The 18,920-nt window shown below is 47.1% G+C and overlaps 1 protein-coding gene across 1 annotated transcript; it reads left to right on the plus strand.

The window, feature by feature from the left end:
• Positions 1-1,593: 1,593 nt before the first annotated feature.
• LOC306957931 (cystathionine beta-synthase-like) lies at positions 1,594-18,870 on the plus strand (the record flags this gene model as incomplete). The annotated part of the gene is made up of 15 exons (XM_079549281.1): positions 1,594-1,793; positions 5,512-5,618; positions 6,383-6,517; positions 7,474-7,553; positions 9,566-9,697; positions 10,659-10,728; positions 11,939-12,030; positions 12,172-12,297; positions 12,623-12,707; positions 14,166-14,271; positions 14,654-14,725; positions 15,174-15,308; positions 15,800-15,908; positions 16,545-16,629; positions 18,773-18,870. 15 exons carry the CDS (start codon positions 1,594-1,596, stop codon positions 18,868-18,870), a joined length of 1,632 nt encoding a protein of 543 aa, XP_079405407.1.
• Between the last annotated feature and the right edge of the window lie 50 nt (positions 18,871-18,920).

Consider the following 18,920-nt stretch of genomic DNA (forward strand, 5'->3'; position numbering starts at 1 on the left):
TCTGTGTACCCAAGTTTTCTTCATGTGTCTACTTCCAGTTGCATTGCAGCTAGCTGGTTACTTGGCATATAGTGGCGCTGTGTCTTCTGCTTGAACCACTAGGAAGTGACAGAGCTGCCTGGGGTCTTGGCTCACATTTGACCATGCCATGCAGACTCTCAGGTATCCCAAAGAGCTGATTTTTGAAGGCACAGGAGCACAACTCAGGTACAGAGCTGGGCCCTTGTTGCTGCCAGGCTCCACAGTTCATTTTTATCACCCAAGTCACCATGCCTGGTGCTCTTCTTGAAGCTGGGGTGGCAGGGCCAGGCAGCAACATGCATTTATTAACCTTCACCTTCAGAGAAGTTCTAGCCTCTGGCTGAAATCTGTTACATTTCTGTGTTTCAGGGAGGCCCGCACAGAGTGAACCCCAGCCCCGTACACCTGGCTGGTGGAGAAGCCACTGGAAAAGCACAGTGCTGAATTCGAACAGTCAAAGAAGTGACTGCAAGTGGGTGAAACCAGTGAGCAGAAGGAGGATGGCAGAAATGGTAATTAAGGCTGCCCTTGAGCTCGTATGTTGGGCCACAAGTTATTTAGATAATCGTGACTCATCCATAATAGTATTCTGGCTGCTTGCTTGACTGTTGTGAGTCAGCAGGGCTTTGTAGGCACTACAAAGCCTGGGTGCAAGTCTCCAAACACAACCCTACTGAGCTTCAAAGTCCCTTTATTCAGCAAGGGCTGAATAAGGACCAATCCATTGTGTGCATAAGCCAGAAGACAAATTTCCAATTACCGAAACATTTATTTTCTCAGTATGGATGTTTTTCTTAGTCCCCCCAAAATGGCTGATGAACTGCATAGATGATCACTCCATGGATGGTCACACCATAAAGAATCACATGAAATGAAAACTTCATGTAACTGTTTATCCTGTTTCTAGTACTGGTCAGAATACCAGAAATTATAGCAAACACTGAGAATAAAACTAAACTTGACCTTTTCTCTGTATTTAGAGTATTCCTAGAGTACCATTAAGAACATTGTATTTAAGAACCACTAATGAATTTTATCTCTGGGAACTTATCTAACCCTTTTTTGCTTCCATGTTAACATGTCTGCTCCTATAGCTGTTTCTGATGATTTCATTTGCCTTGTCCTTCAATGCTGTGAAATAGAACTGTGGAGTCATACAGTCACTAAGGTCGGAAAAGATCACTAAGACCATACAGTCCAACCACCAGCCCAATCCCACCCTGCCCACTGCCCACGTCCCTCAGTGCCACATCCACACGGCTCCTGAACACCTCCAGGGACGGTGACTGCACCACCTCCCTGGGCAGCCTGTGCCACTGCCTTACCACTCTTTCTGAGAACAGATTTTTTCTTAACATCCAACCCAAAAATTGTTTCTCAGACTCCTTCTCCAGATCCACCAGAATATGTACATGTGACAAAAGAGCAATTTCCACAGTTTAACTCATCTGCAGAATTAAGTTTTTGGAAAGCCAGTAGGGATGCCCCAAGTGGGCTCCCGTCCTGCTTCCATACCCAAATGTGAATGTAATTTCTCACCTTTGGCAATTATTACATGGGTGCCTGCCTGCCATGCTTTTCTTCCCAGATGACTGTGTACTCTATTCCACTATACAGGAGGCAACCAAAGCATGCCTGCTCATGAAAGGCAGCTGCTTGGGAAGTCAGGAAAGCAAAGGTGATAGCACATGGATTCTTCCCAACTTGCCCAGTAAGTGCACATGGACAGCTGCAACGCCTGCCAACAAGTCTCCACACACCTGTATACCCTTGTAAGTAATTCTTTCACGCTTGTTATTTCAGAGTACAGGAAGGTCAATCTCTTCTGAAGAGGAAACCCTGTTGTTACACCAGAACGGTAGTGACCAGAAGTCTGTAGCTGGACAATATTTTACCCTGGTCATGTGTTTTTTTTCCCCTGAAGGCAAAACCCACCGAGTACAAAATCATAGAATCATTAAGGTAGGAAAAGACCACTAAGACCACCAGCCCACCCCCACCATGCCCACTGACCACATCCCTCGGTGCCACATCTAGAATTTCTCAGTCCATTTAGTCTTGCAGAAAGATTTGGTGGCTCAAAACTCATCTCAATGTTTTTCAGCACACACTTGGAAGAATGTGCTAGTTTGAGGCATCGCTTTAGAAGAGCTAAGGTGAACATATTGCAGAGGTAGATTTCAATCAGGGATTTGCGCGCTTCTGCAAAATGGACTGTGTGAGGTCTGGTGTTGAGCAGCAGAAGTGAAGGCACTCCCAACTGCTAAGCATGTGTAGATGGTGCTCCCAGTTGTAACATACTGCTGTCACACTCATCCCTTTTTACACTGCAGTCAGTGACTGCCATGCATTCATCAGTGGAGGGATACCATTCAGCTACCCTTGTTCATTCAGACAGTCTGAAGCAGCGTGTAAGACTGTTTGAATGTTAGCAAAGTCTCTACCAATGACTAGAATGCTTCATAAAAATTGATTACTATGGCTTGGGCTTTTAAAAAAGAAATGACACGTACAGAGGTTGCCCACTCTTTGTAAGTGACCGAAGAGCTCAGTGCAAGGTGAGGTGACCACTCTGAGGCTGTTCTGTCCTCTGAGCAGCAGATTTCCTCCCAGGGTGAGGTAAGCCTGCCAAAGTGACTAGACGAGAAGTGCTTTAATGGCCCTGCAAACTAAACGCAGACAGGCTATTAAAGATAAGGCTGTCCTATAAATGTCAGGGAAACTGAAGACACATCTCTGCTGTGCCAGAGCGCTAATTCAAATCCAGCATGTGAGGAACCAGAGCCTGTGAGAGGTGTAGCACTGCTGGCCTGGAGCCCACCTGGGGCGCACATGGCATCACTGATTCAGGGAATGAAACACAGCCCCTGCATAGCACTGATGAAAATGCACACGAATCACACAGCACTGGGACAACCACAACATTTTACTTTGCAGAAGCATGTGGAATGAGCTGGTTGTTTTCCCTGCTCTGCATGAACTATAGATGGCAGCGAATAGGAGAAATGCACTGAACTTTCTGAGATGAAACCGAGCTGAGTTTTGGGGCTGAAAGGGATAGTATCAGGGAAAGAAGGCAAAATGTTATTTTAGTTAAGGATATTAATTACATTTTCCCTGAAATACAGAGATAGACTAGTTCTGATAGTCTTTAATACAGTTCTGATCTGCTATAACCTGGCCTGCTTTTCCTTTGGACCTCTTATTAAATAACATGTCATGAGTAAAAGTAGAAATGCTGGAGAAAAAAACATCCTTGTTCACTGCTATCCTGAGCCTATAACAACTGGTACAAGACAAGAACATCCCCACACCTATAACAACTGCTACAGGACAAGAACATCCCCACCACATCTTTTAGGAGCACCAAAGACATTTCTACAGATCTTGATATCCACAGACCTGCTTCCTTTGGGCACATGCACAGGGCTCACATGCCTGACAAAGGAAGCTGACTGTGCTAGCATTATTTTTGCAGTAAAATACGGTAGTGATTAGAAAAGTAACTTGATGAGAACTGCTGAAAATTTGGTGCCTTGCTCCACAATGAGAAAGAAGATCTCCTTTTGGGGGAGTGCTCACTGTGGTTGCCTTGCTGGAGTGCATGTAGCATGGAAACATCTCATTTACCACAATCACTGGGTATGGTAGATAAATAACCTTGCTTTCTACTCTCAAACTGACTTCCTACAGTCTAGATGTGTAGTGTAGCTCTCAGGTCACTCTCATGGAAGGCTAAAGGCCACCTGAGGGAGCTGGAGTCTCCTCACACTGTGTCTCAGCTTCTCTGAAAGAGGTGAGCATTTCAGAGGCCTTATGGCAGATGGAAAACGGCTCAGCTGTGGGGAAAACTCATTTGTTGAGTTACTGCCTCGCATTTACCAGCACACAGTAGATGTTGTGATGTGCACAGTAACACTTTCCATGGAGTGAGAGTTAACAGCACGTGTGTAATACACCATAATTCCTAAACTTGACATGTAAGAAGTGGGGCTGCTTTTGGCAGTAAATGCCTCCAATAAAACATTACCCTGTACTCTTCCAAGAAGTGTATTTATCATGCTTGCAAAACTTGCAGGGAGGTGTGTGACTTTAAGTAAACCAGTGTGTCATCTTGTACCATATGGACTTTCTGTCAGCAGACAGCCATCCTGCCTGCATGGCTGCAATAACACACAAGGATAACTTGGGTTCAAGGTTCAAAGGATGATAGGCGAGAACTGTGCTGAATGGTGAGGGGGTAGGGGTTTGTCACCCCATTTAGAGAGACATGTTGACTATCAACCAGGGGCAATACGTTTGTGGCCCCAATAAACACAGCCCTCATCAACCTTTTTCTTCCTTTTAAAAAGTTCAAGGACAGCATTTCCCTGTTTGCGTAGCAAGATGCATTCAGCTATGTGTTGGACAAACAACTTTTCTACATCTTAGTTGCTATTACTGTGACGTGTTTCTTGGCTTCTGCTAAGAGGCTGACAGAGCCTAGCAAAACCACAAGGCTGAATTGCCCTGACCCAAGAGCTCAGTTTAATTATTTGTTAAAAAACTCCAGAGTTCTCTCCTTCATGGCAGAATTCACTCAACACACAGGAGTGTGAGGAAGCTCTGAGTTGCATAATAAGGCTGCTCTGAAAAAAAAGGTGCACTGCTAACTTGTCACAGGTGAAGCTGGGATGTATCAATTTTGTTGTACTTTCTACAAGAGCATAGCTGTGTGAGAGCCCACTGATGCAGGGTTCTGCAGATCTGAGAAGGAAAAGCATCCTGACTGACATTACATTTCTTTACTCAGAGCACATGCTGGCAAACAAAGACGGTAACTCTAGCCCTTGGTTGAAAATGTTGCCAGGTTCATGCATAAAATTCAGACAGAATTCATCACAAGTATCACTTCAAGGGCATAAAACTCCAAAGCAGGTGGTGGTCATTCACACCCTGAAATCTGGCAATCAATTGACACTGCTGAGAGAGCCCTCTCTTGTCAGTCCGAGACTGAGGTGCCTTGGAGCATCTGGACTTTTCTGATGGCTTGGAGCTATCCTTGCAAGTACAGGAGCAAGGCAAGAAAAAGGTTGCTTGGGGATGGCTGAAAATGTAAAAAGAAGAGGTTGAATTGGATAAGATGGAGAAAGAGGAAACGGTCTGGATTGTGCATGGCTTTCTGTGGGCTCTGTGTAATCTTGAGGCTTGTTTGCTCTCCTAACTTCACATAGTTATAAATTTCTCCTTATAGAACAAGTAATTTCAGAAAATTACTACATTTAGACTACATTATTTTTTGTGAAAAGAAATAATTAACTCAAGGTAAGAGTGGTGAAAGACCACAACTAACTCTTCTTGCCATTACTTGATAGATTCATTTTCTCTTGGTGCTGGGTTGTCTCTTATAGGTCTTGCTGGAACCTTATTCAGGTTTTATCTTGCTTGGTTCATATTGTGTAATGGTTGCTCTGATTTGACTTTTCTTTTTTTCCCCCTCCATTAATACAGATCAGAAGAAACAAAGATTTTACCCAACATCTTGAAGAAAATTGGCAGCACCCCCATGGTCCGAGTCAACAAGATTGGGAAGTCCTATGGGCTCAAGTGTGAGCTCTGTGAGTTTCCCCTTTCCACCAGGTTTTTCTGGGCCATGAGGTGTGAGGGTGAGGGGCAGTGGCAGAGGGGGCTTCAGAAGAGACTGTATGGAGAGCAAGAAGAGATGGAACAGCCACATGTGGCACATGTTGGGTACTCCTGGTTATTAGTTTATGGGGCAGTCATCGTCCTGCTGCACCACCCCTGCAGGCTGAGCTGGAGCTGCACATTTCTGGGTCTCTGCCTCCAGGAATTTCTGTTTCCCACTGGGGGACCTTCTCAAAGTGCAGCTGGAAGCAGAACAGTGGGGCCTTCCTCCTTGTTTGGGAGGAGTTAGTACAGACTGCACCAGGCAAGCTGCAGAGTGAGGCAGAATCCCATTTGCTGGGATGCTGTCTCCCTCCCATGGTACAGCAAGGGAATCATAGAATCATTAAGGTTGGAAAAGACTACTATGGTCATCTAGTCCAGCCGTCATCCCATTACCACCATCATGCCCACTGACTGTCCTGTATGTTTCTTGGATACAAGAAGGGGAACAGGACACCCAGCAGCTGTATGTTCCTGAGCTGTGTGTCGACACAGGGCCTCTTACCCAGCAAAAAAAACAAAGGCTTGCAGCCTGCAGCATTAAGGAAGCAGTTAAGGTCGGATGCAATTACCTTGTAATCTCTATGTTATTGAGGATATCTGTGATAGCGGCGAGGACTTTGGGAGCTGGGGGCTGTGGTGCAGTGCGATGAGCCCACCCTGTCCCTGAGGGAGCTTCACCTTTGATTTCCAGTGGCAAAATGCGAGTACTTCAACGCAGGAGGCAGCGTGAAGGACCGCATCAGCCTGAGGATGGTGGAAGACGCAGAGAGAGCAGGGATTATAAAACCGGGAGACACGCTGATTGAGCCCACTTCGGGGAACACAGGTAGCATCGGTAGCTTGTGGCACCTGCTCGGTCCTCACCTCCGTTCCCCTCCTTCCCTCTCTCCCGGCAGACTCACTGCTGAAATTCCTGAGTGCCTCTGGATCTCTGTGCAGGCACGGAGGTGATGCAGATAGCCTGAGGAGCTGGAGAACCTGGGGCTTGAATATTCAGAGATTCCCGAAGAGGGTTTTCCTGATGGGCTGGAGACAAATCTTTTTTTTTTCTCCTTGTCACCATCATGCCACTCAGGCACTAGATCATGGTGGGAGACAGCAGGGGAGTCTCCCCGCACTGTCCATCCTGTACAAACCTTCTGTGAATGTTTCCACATCCATGCGCAGCTCCCACTGCTGCTTGTGGGGCAGCACCATGTCCCTGCAGCTGCTGCTGTGCCCTCCCATTGGGGACACACTGCTCCTGCTGCCCCGTCTGGCTGGGAAGCAGCTGGCTCCATCCATCACAACAGTGACACTGGCATGCAGATCCCCTTGGCCTGCTGGCCATAGGGTGAGATATGCAGCTTCACACCCCTTCCCCCTCCCCCCAGAGCATGACTGAGAGCATTTGAGGGTGAGGTACTCCTGAAAAAAATCACCTCTCTCCTGTGCTATGGAAGGAGAAAGGAAACTAGGCTAGGCTTTGTATCAGGAGGAAAGTGAAACTAGGCTAGGCTTTGTATCAGGAGGAAAGTATTCTCCAGCCTTACCAAGCACTTTATGCCACACCAGTGTTATCACAGATCATGTCCCATGTTACAACATCCTCATGGTGCTGAGTGTGTCCTAGAGGGCTCACAAAGAGATGCATGCTCTCACATGCAGCTTTGCAGTGAAAATATCTGGGTAGTGTTCACAACCCAGTGGGAGAGAGGCATGTTGGAAGGAGAAGAGAATGTGTGCTGGTTGGCTTTGCCAAATGCTGTTGTTGAATGATCTGCTTTCCTCCCCACCACCTAGGAATCGGGCTGGCTCTGGTAGCTGCAGTGAAAGGCTACCGTTGCATCACTGTCTTGCCGGAGAAAATGAGCATGGAGAAGGTCAGAGCTCTGTATGGTATTACCCACAGCCTGGGAACATTTCTCTCTCTGTCTTTATCTGCCTTTTCCCGTCAAAAGATAGACCGTTCTCTCCTTTAGAGGGCAATGAGCTTCTCTGCAGATATGGCATATATCTGTAGCAGTTCAGAAGATTTCCTCTTGACAAAAAAAGCATCCTGCAATGATCTAACTATGTAGTGTCAGTGACGCAGCTTGTGTCATGTGTTAGCTGAACATGGTGTTTGTAGAGATGTGGGGGCTGGAGGGAGCAGAGGAGAGGCATGTTGGGTGCTGGGGCTGCTGATATACCCTGCTGTATTTCTTTCCAGTGTCTGTCCAGTCACTTGCTTTCTCCATCTCGGTATGATTTCCTTTAACCTGGAGACACTGAATGTTCTTTGAACCAAGTTACTTACACAAGCGATGGTGCCCTGGGGATGGTGGAAATCTCCACCTTGGGCCCATGAACAGTTAGCTGAATCACAGAATCACAGAATGGCCAGGGTTGGAAGGGACCTCAAGGATCATGAATCTCCAAGCCCCCTGCCACATGCAGGGCCACCAACATCCCCATTTAATACCAGACCAGGCTGCCCAGGGCTCCATCCATCCTGGCCTTGAACACCACCAGAGACAGGGCATCCACAGCCTCTCTGGGCAGCCTGTGCCAGCTCCTCACCATTCTCATAGTAAAGAACTTCCCCCCGACATCCAACCTAAATCTTCCCTCCCTCAACTTAAAACCATTTCTCCTTGTCCTGCTGTTATCTACCCTTTCAAAGAGTTGACTCCCCTCCTGTTTGTAGGCCCCCTTTAGGTACTGAAAGGCTGCAATGAGGTCACCCCGCAGCCTTCTTTTCTCCAGGCTGAACAAGCCCAGCTCCCTCAGCCTGTCTTCTTATGGGAGGTGCTCCAGTCCCCTGACCATCTTTGTGGCTCTCTTCTGGACCCTCTCCAACAGCTCCCTGTCTTTCTTGTACTGGGGGCTCCAGACTGGACACAGTATTCCAAATGGGGCCTCACAAGGGTAGAGAGGGACAATCACCTCCCTGTCCCAGCTGGCCACCCTTCTTCTGATGGAGCCCAGGATACCATTTGCTTTCTGAGCTGCAACAGCACACTGCTGGCTCATGTTAAGCTTTTCATCCATCAGGGCTCCCAGGTCCTTCTCTGCAGGGCTCCCCTCAAGGACCACTCCTTCCAGTCTGTATGGATGTCTGGGATTCCTTTGGCCCAAGTGCAAAACCTTGCACTTTGCTGTGTTGAACCTATTAGATTCACCTGGGCCCACCTATCAAGTCTGTTGAGGTCCCTCTGAATGGCATCCCTTCCTTCCACTGTGAATTCATGTTAATGAAGCCTGATCTGGACCCTGACTTTGCTCTAAACTCAGCTCTCTACTTCCCCAAAGTACCATTCATTTTAACATAAATCTCACTTAAGCTCAGTCTGGATCAGATGCCACATCCAGCTGCCATGAGCTTCACCTCCAGGAGCAGTGGCATGCGCCCACCCTTCTCCTTTGACCCCCTCTACCTCTGACAGCTGCACCTCCCAGTGGATTAATATCCCAGGATTGATGGTAGTTGCTCTTTCCCACAAGGGATCTTGGGGCAAAGACAGCTTTGAGCTCCTCTTTGCATGCGGGGTCTCAACTCACAACACATACAAAAGCTGCTTTCCAGGCACTATTCTCTACCCTGCTTCCTCTCCCATGTGCCACAGAATGGCACAGCGTTACCTACCTCCTCTGTGTCCCCAGACTGTTCCCAAGTAGGACAAGGCACAAAGCCAAGCTCGAACCCATGTGTCAGCTGCAGGCAGGAGGCTCTTGGTGCCAGAAGGATGTCAAAGATAGCATAACCAAGAACTGGACATTGTATCTCCAAATCTTAAATGTCTCCTGCATGCAAAGCTTCTCTGATATCTGACGCTGCCATGAATGCTTGGGCTCAAATTACCAGCACTGCATGGGACTGGTTGCCTTACATCTCCTTTCTTCCCTCCAAAAGGTTGATATTTTGAAGGCACTGGGTGTTGAAATTGTGAGGACCCCATGCACCCGTTTTGATGCTCCAGAGTCTAACATTCGTGTCGCCTGGAAGCTGAAAAATGAAATCCCAAACTCTCACATTCTGGACCAGGTAAACACAGCTCTTTCATGGACTCGCTTCCCAAACACAGCTCATAGAGCATGCTCCAAGTCGGCCTGCATCTGGGGCCTTTGGTCAAACTGGCAAGGGAGGCAGATTTCACCACTGTGGAATTACCATTTTATGGCGCATGAAACATAATCTGCTTTACAGAGCAGTGGCAGAAACAAAATCGGGGACACCTCCAAACCTGTAACACTTCTGCCAGCACTGGGAGGTGGGGGAGACTGGGTTTTCTTGCCCACTTGAAAGGCTCCTCGTGTTGCTTCAGGTTTACCTTTGACCTGAAAATCACTTTTTACACCAACCTAGCAGCCTCATTCCTGCCTCAGAAATAAACATCATGCTGCAAAGGGCAAAGCCTGATGATTCACAGCAGAAGTTCCTACAGCACTGACTCTTGTACAGGGGGGTACTTCTCCTTCTGGTTAGACCCCACTGCAGGAAAGAATCCTGAAGAAAGAATTGAATAGAATATTTGAGAGGGATGGGGTATTTTTTAATTATTTTCTGATCACTTCAGCAGTATTGTAGGGCTGTGTTTTCAGCTTTTTCGAGGCAACAGGAAAGGTTAATAACAGCCATCTGCAATGCTGAAGAACTGCTGCCTCCAACAGCAAAGACATCAACAAAACCACAAAACCTGGCAGTGCAGAGTGGGGCACAGTCACGCTGTCCTCACACCAGAGGGATCGCACACCAGATAGTGAGTGTTCACAGGCTGCCAGTATTTAGGCTTCCAGTGTGGACAAGTTCTAAATGTTCTTAGAAACCTGTCCAGAGGTGACAAACAGGAGGAACACCTGTGACCTGGCAGCCGTTGAGAGGCTGCCAGAGAGGGGAGAGGGGCAGCTGGATGTTTTGAGCAAGGCTCATCGGGAGCTATTGCTAGTTCGGTATTTGACCTATGCTTTACCCCATAACTCATGCTGTTCTCTGTTGAAATAAACAGTACCGAAATCCAAGCAACCCTCTGGCTCATTACGACACCACCGCTGAGGAGATCCTGGAGCAGTGTGAAGGTACCGTTTGTACCATTATTTCTCCATGCTGAAGATGTGTGCAGGATTACAGCCCTCTGTGAGAGGCCTGTTTTACATAGTTTATTGAGTGAAAGGTATAGAAGTGGCCAAGAGGGCCTTTGTAAGGGAAGATATCCTTGATAACACTGACACGTAGAGTGTAGCAACTTCACATGACCCACTCCAGATCCACCTAAGCCTGCACGTCTTCCCTGTTATGGCCTCTGATTTCAAAAGCCTGAGGGAAAAGACGTAACAGTGAACTAAACCTGGCTCTCCTGAAGCAGGAAGAGCCATCTTTTGGCTGATACAACACTTAGGTGACCTGAGAGCACAGGGTGGCTCAGGAGTCCTCACTGGAGGGGACACATCCATCAGGGCATGGAGGGTTGCATCAGATCCTGAAATCTCATTTGCAAATCAAATCAGACTGTAACTTAACAAACTAACAACGTTTGATGTGACAGCCAGGGGAGGATGAAGAAGTATCTCAGCCCATGCCTGTACAGATAGAAGTGAAATTTATTGCCAGTACTGGGAGCAGTGCAAAAGGTGAACAAGATTCAGGGGTTTTGTCTGGAGGGCAGATATCGTAATAGCACTGTAGTCGGGTAGCAGCAGAAACAAGAATCTCAGCCTTCCTTCCATTACATTTAGATTTGCTCCTGCTGGCAGCCAGTAGTCCTTTTGCCCCAGTGTAGTTGCATCATAGGGCTCTGAAGGCCTGGCACAGATTCTGCTCCTACAAGTCCTGAATCACTATAATTTCTCCAAAATCAGTGACACTACATCTGACTGACACTGGTACCACCAAACTCCCTGGTACTAACACTATCTGACAAGCTGTCTCTCCTGTTGATGTGTGTGACCATTATTCACATGCATGCTGTGATCCAATGTAGTGCAGCCTGAGAGGGCTGGAGGTGCTGAGATCTTCCCTCCCCGTTAAACCAGTAGATGCCAACTGTGAAGAAACTATGACAATCAGTGGGAAATCTGGAGGTCATCCTCAGCCTCCTATGCTGAGGAAGGACCGGTCGTGGTCAAATCCAACTAGTTCCTCCAAGCTCCTCACCATGCCTGTTAGCGTGAACCCTGCCTTACCACATGCAGAATTGTAGCAGCTGATGGACACGGGACTTGGACAAAAGAAAGACACTGCTGTGGCCAGGCTGAGTCCCTATGAGCCTCTCTCTTCTCTGACTTGCAGGCAAGGTCCACATGGTGGTGATTGGGTCCGGCACAGGGGGCACCGTCACTGGCGTTGCGAGGAAGTTGAAGGAGAAGTGCCCAGAGTGCAAAGTAAGCTGGGAGACAGTGGATAGTAATATTAATGAATATAGTGGGAACAAAAATGTCACTGATGAAGGTGTGGGTATTTTTTTCTTTGAGATGTTATTTTTGAACTCCTTTTGTGGTTAAAAATATTTCCTTCCCTTGCAGATAATTGGTGTAGACCCTGAGGGCTCCATTGTCGCTCTGCCCAGTGAGTTGAACAGGACGAACAACACAACCGTAGAGGTGGAGGGCATTGGGCATGACTTTATCCCCACTGTCCTGGACAGATCAGTAAGTGCCTGTGAGATGAGAGGCCTCTGCCTGATCTTTGTCTTTGCATCCAACCTACTTCCACCATTTTCTGTCCCTCATCCTGACTCTGGACCTGTCAGACAGTCTTCCATTCTCCAAGGAAAGGGTTCTGGCTGGAAAGGCTAGAGGGGTGCTCACAAACAAGGACTCGGGGTGCTCTGATAAATGCATTTGTTTTCATCAAGTGTGGAAAGCGGCTCAAAGCTACCAGGTGCTGTAGAAATCAGCACCATGGCAGATGTCAGACAGCTGGGGCAGCCTGAAAAATCTCCTCCAGGAACTGACCATCTTGTTTTCTCTTCAGGTGGTTGATCAATGGTATAAATGCAATGACAGAGATTCGTTCCTCATGTCTCGCAGGCTGATTAGAGAGGAAGGATTGTTGTGTGGTAAGCATCAATGACAGCAGCTGCTTCTCTTAACAAACTTTTTCAACCTCATCTTTTAATTGCTTTGGGATCAAAGCAATTCCAAAGGTAGGTGCTCTCTGCATTTTGTGTCTGCTAGGTTAATGAGGTTGAATGGCTATTATGTAGATCTCTGTAGATGTTAAAGGTATTGCAGAGAGTCATTGGTCTGGGATCTGGCTCATCGTCAACAATAATTATAGAAGCAGTAACTCTCCGCTTGCTGTAACGCTTTTGCACATGGATCTTCTGGCCTAATTTTGCCTGGTGTAGTGTTACATAGGCTGAAGAGAAGGATTACTGGGATTCAGGATAGGACAGGTGGACTAAAACTGTCCCTCTGCTACCAAATGTGTGAGGCTATAATCTCTGTCTTTGAACTACTGCCATACTAGAGGTTTCAGGTTTGGACCAGGAAAGTTTGAAAGTAAAGTAAGTGTAAGATGTTCTTATTGAGTATTTCTCCTCATGCCAACAAACTGGAAGTGATCCTTAGGGCTTCCCAAAGTGAATAGATGTCCTCAGGCAAACCCTGCCTGTACTCTATGGGCCCTTACGTAGCATCAGCATTTTTCAGCCTTGCCTGTCCCTGAGTACATAGCTATAGCTTTGCACTTGGGACTAGACGATATAGAGGCTTGTAGTTACAGCTGGGTGAGCGCTCACATCCCAGGAGCCTTGAGAGAGATCAAGCTATTTGTCATGTTGATTTAACTTAGCAGAGACAAAGTCACTATGTTTCGATGGAAACCACTTGCTGAACTCGTCTATAAATTCTGAATAGCTTCATTGCTAGCTAGAATTGCATTACTTCAGAGACTTTCACCATTAGTTTGAAAAATGTGACCCAGTGCTAATTAACCTGCAGTAAACTACGTGCTGCCTTGAGCGTGGTGTGTAATGGGCACACAGATAGTGGAATGACTTTGACTTCCAGTACTCAAACTACCCATGGAGAAATTGCCTCTGTAAAGCAGTGACCTGCTTCCCCTACGTGCAGCAAACCACATGCACACACACACACACACTGTTCAGGTCTTTCCATCACGTCGGCCTGGTATTCCAAGCATGAGTGTAATGTTTATGTTTTGTTTTTTTTTCTTCCCAATCTTTACCATGCATTTAAAGCTAATCTTTGATTGACAAATGCTTTCACCAGAAGGTCTTGATTTGGCATAGTGTTCTCCTCACCCAAAGAAAGGGTGTGATATGGGCAGCAATGATATGAATGTCCCCATATTGAACCTTTCAGCCCTTGGCCAGAAGGAATCACAGGAGGTGATTTATAAGGTTCGTAGGGGAACTCTTCTTGCTGCCTCATAAGCCTATTGCCACAAGACATCCTAGGAACATGTCCTATCAGTCCCTGCTCGGTCTCTTCCTACCCTATGAGGCTATTTCCTTCCCAGTGCTTGTCTCTCTCTTCTTGGTACCCATCAGGTGGCAGCTCAGGCAGTGCCATGTCAGTCGCCGTGCAGGCTGCCAAGGACCTGAAGGATGGTCAGCGCTGCGTCGTCATCCTGCCTGACTCTGTCAGGAACTACATGTGAGTTTCCCACTTCCCCTCAAACAACTCACAGGAAATAAAATGACATGAAGAAACAACACAATGCAGCGATAAACAGCACGGGCTGGCTGTTGGGCCACTTGGGTTTTATTTCCTCTTCTCGTTGCCTTACTGCACGGAGCAGGAATCAGTCAAGCTAAAGTTTTTGAACTTGCATGCCTCGAGTTAGGAACGCAAATAGCTGGCGTGCTTTGAGGAGTCACTGAGCACCTGCAGCTCCCAGTGACCTTAAAAGGGGCTAAAAGCAGCCAGCTGCAAAAATCATGGGAACCCTGAGGCAGTGCTGTGGTCTAATGCATGGAGCAGAGCACGACTGCTTGTGGAAGGTTCACAGACCCATTCTTTTTTTGTTGATTTCTAGGTCCAAGTTCTTGAATGATAAATGGATGATAAAAAATGGATTCCTAAATGACGTCCAGGAGCACAAGCCTTGGTAAGACAACTTCCACCAGTATGAACTGTGCTAAGGGTAACAGCCTTCTGAGTCTGGGAATCATTATTTTCAAAGGAAAGCTTTATCACCTAGTGTTTTAAAAAAATGCAATTAACTCCAGATCCCTCTCGGAAGGCTGTAAAGTCAGCTCCTCTATTCTCAGTGATGAGATATCCCTTTTCTCCAATTAGTCTAGTAAGGAGCCATTTCTGTTCTGAAGATGCTGTTCTACTCCTGTGTGACAGTCATTGTCAGTACACTGAGGAGAGTGATGGAGAGGAACCTGGTCAGCCTCTCCTTACAGGCTTAAAGCATGAGCTTTGCAGGCAGGCAGACAGAATATCTCTGCACAGTTGGCCTTATCTCTACTGGCCTTGCCACCCTGAGCACATCCCGCAGCCATGCAGCACTGAGTAACGTCTTGGTGCTGCCATTTGTCTTTCAACAGGTGGTGGAACATCAAGGTGCAGAAACTGAATCTCTCAGCCCCTCTCATTCTTCTCCCAGAAGTCAGCTGTCAAAAGGCAATTGAAATCCTTCGGGAGAAGGGATACGACCAGGCTCCTGTTGTTGCTGAATCAGGGTAACTATTTTTACTTGGTACAGAGATGGCCATTCCAACAGGAAAAACAGCCACCATGAAGCTAAAAAGAAAGTCCTATCTACTTATCCAATGATAGAGCACTTGTGCTGAATTCTGAGATGCACATTTTTAAAATGCCATCCGCCTCCTTGTGAAGAATAAGCATATGGGTCAAAATCTGGAGACATTCTATCCCATAAATTCTTCAGGCATTTCATGAGCTCAGTGTTTCCTAGAACAGAATAACTGGAAAGTTTAGAGCCTTTTATTTTTGCTAACAATAAAAACAGACACAATTCATCAAGGCAACTCTCTGTGATAGGTCATTCTAGGAGGTTGTCACCATAGGACCCCTGCCCACTAAAGATCCAAATCAAGTGAGGAGAAAGCTGGTGCATCTTGCTCACAGCAGCAGGAAGTTAGACACTGACTTCACAAGATGTGTGCTTGACCTCAGGCCTGGCTTTCTGGAAAGCTCTGTTCCTTTGCAGACTTATTCTGGGGATGGTGACCCTCAGTAACACCTTGACCTCAGTGCTGGCTGGAAGCGCACAGTTCTCAGACCCCGTTACAAAAGTAATCTACGACCAGTTCTCTAAGGTACTGCTAAGGTTGTGGCTGCTGTCTTCTACTGTCTGGGGATGGGGAGGAGATGCTTCACTACCCTCAGGTGTGAGAGCAACTGGGAGAGAAGGGCAGAGAGGGGAAGGTGGAGAGAAATGGGGAGGGTGACCATCATGGAGATGAGAACAGGGAAGGCACCTGCAAAAATGTTGCCAGCCCTGTGGAGCTCAGATGCGGGAGCTTCTACATCAGGAGCAAAGCACTTGAAGGTCCTCACTCATTCTTACATTTGGCCAGTGCTCACTGAGAGCAAAGCCCAGACATTCACAGTTCTGGGCAGTGGGTATGGGCTCTGAAGGGACACTGGGCAGGTCCCGTGTGTGACCTGGAGGGATGCCTGGGTGGGGTGACCATCAGCAGTCCAGAGATAGAGTGAGGTATATGGTTGGTGCTGGAGGTAGCTCATGCTGGCTCACAGAGGCTTTCAGAGAGGGAGACAGCAGTGTATTTTAGTTGTGCCAAAGCCAACAGACGCTCCCAAAAAACAGTACTGGTGAGTAAGGAAGGTCCACTCTGCTCACTTGGCTACAATCACAGGTGGGAGGCAGGCTCCTCATCTCTGTTCTGTAAATGTGAAGTGAATTGTAAAATGTCTCTTTCTGTCCTGTTTAGATCAGCCTGGAGGACAGCCTTGGGAAGCTTTCCTGCATCCTAGAGAATGACCACTTTGCTATTGTTGTGCACGAGCAAATGCAGTGTAGGTATCTGTAAAAAGGGGAAGCACTGTCAGGGCTTTGCACAAATGTCTGAGAGGGGAGAGGGAAATCCCCAAAACAAACTTGAGAGAGATCAATGCAGCTGCTCCACATGTGCAGTATCTGCAGCTCTGCAGGAAGGAGTTGTACCTTGCTCTGCAAAGTGCTGAAATAGCCCAATTATTCACCCATTTCCTTTCCCGATGCTGCAGGGATGAGGGGAACAAAGGGAAACCTTAGCCAGTGGAGCCTGGAACCAGGATGTGACTGTCTGTGTCCCACAGGTGCATATCACAGATCCTGCCCTTTGGATCTGTGTTGTTTCCACAGTGAAAAAATAACACTGAAGCTCCTCATCTCATAGTTTCCCATGGAAACCCATCTTTGGAAGTGGGAGTGTGTTCACTTGGTCTCCTCCCATGACAAGCAAGGCAGACTGTAGGTAGCATCTGGGGTGTGGTGTGTTTGCTGTGCAGCTGTAGCCTCAGGCTTTTAGTACTCGTTTAGTCTCTTGGCCTTGGATTCAAATCACTGCTTTGCTGGTTGTGGGCAACAGAGGAAACAAGGGAACTGAGGGATAGCTGCAGAATTAGTAGCCTGAGGACAGGGGCAAAGGAGAGTTTGAATAGGTTCGAAAAGTCTTAGGTGGAATTCAGGCATGTAAGTGTAAGGGAAAAAACTATGCAGTCTACATCCCACTGTTTAAAGACCTTCTCCGTATGCACAGAGGCTGTGACATCTTCTCTGAACACCTCTGTTCCTACTTCCAGCCCAAGGGATGCAGCCAAGGAATGTTCTCCTGCCAATGTGCCCTGAGTGGCCTGAGCCAAAAAATCACTTTACAGGGCCCTCATGGTTGTGTGCTATCAGACACCTTTCCTGGAGGGCTGGGGAAAGTTAAGAAAGCTGAAAAGAGGTATGTTGGACTGTGAGCACCATACCTTCAGACATCCTGTTATAAGTCCTTCCTGGACTGAGGTTGGGTATAGGAATGCTCTGCCAGTGAAGAAAAACCATTTGATGAGTCCAATAAAGCATGCATAGCAGCAGCTATTCCCCTGATAGAAACAGGTATGGTGGTAGGTGCAGTTCTGCAAATCTGGCCTAACACATCTTTCTGGTACAATAAAACTTGCAGAGGTACGAATTTGACCTTGTCTTGAGGAGGTTCTTTGTTTAAAATATAGCAACACAAAATAAAAAAAAAGACCCAAATAGTCAGAAGACCCATGTTTAGCATGACACTAGAGCTGAAGGCTGCAATTAAACTGACTTTATGGGATTACACACTGAGCATGCAAGGTGTTCCTGAGTGAGCAGCGTGCACTATTTGTGCTGTACTGACTGCCAGCAGCAGGCTGCTGTTGAAATGGGAGCCCCAAACCTGCTGTGTGCCAGCTGCCCAATCCATCTGCTTGCATCCCTGTGGCCTGCTGCAGACCCCCCTGCAGCTCCAAAGCCACCTGCAAGCCCAGCCAGGCAAAAGCCTCTTTTTCAAATCTGCCTTTGGTGCGCAGTTTCAATTCTTTCACCAAAAAACACATTTGGGCTGACTTCCCTTTCTCAGCAGTGTTGCTGCTTTAATGCCCTCGCAGTTAGCCCCTTGTATCTTATTGCCACATGTTCACAGTTTGTTCTTCTTCCTCGTGTTTGGACGCTGGTGGCTAGTTTTATTTTCCTTTAGGAAAACATCAGATAGTTGAAGTAATTGCTGCGATGTTGTTTTATTAATGGTAGTGTAGGACATTATTAGAGCAGAATAGGAAGCATCTCTAAAGAATCTCATTGCTGCTCTAAGGAGTCTCATTAGTTCAGCCTGAAAAGTTTTGCAGCGATAGAAGCAGAACCAGAATGGAGGCTGGCTACAAACAATGGAGAAGTCAGGGGTCCTGCTCTGATAAGAGTGCACTATTTGCAGTTAAACCTCCCTGATGTAACTCTGTAACCTGAGTTGAGGCTGCCCTGGTCATTTCAGTTGAGGTATGGCAGAGACAGCTGCTGTCCCACTTATGGTTTTCTCTTAAAAAATGAACAGCAGCCTCAATCTGCACGGCTGTGGCTTTTAAAATTCTTCTTTCTCTTCTTCTTTTCTTCCTTTTTTCCTTAAATTCTCCTCCACTAACCTGGTGTTTTCCGTGCTTCCAGTCAGTGGAAATGGCAGTTCCTTCATGAAACAGATGGTGTTTGGAGTGGTCACCGCGATGGACCTCCTCACCTTTGTCAGCAGAAATGACAAGAAGTAAGGAAGGAGCCCAGCTGTGCTGAGCCCCGTGCCTCCAGCAGGGTCAGCTGC

This window comes from Tetrao urogallus (assembly GCF_951394365.1).
Source record: "Tetrao urogallus genome assembly, chromosome: 1".
NCBI lineage: Eukaryota > Metazoa > Chordata > Aves > Galliformes > Phasianidae > Tetrao > Tetrao urogallus.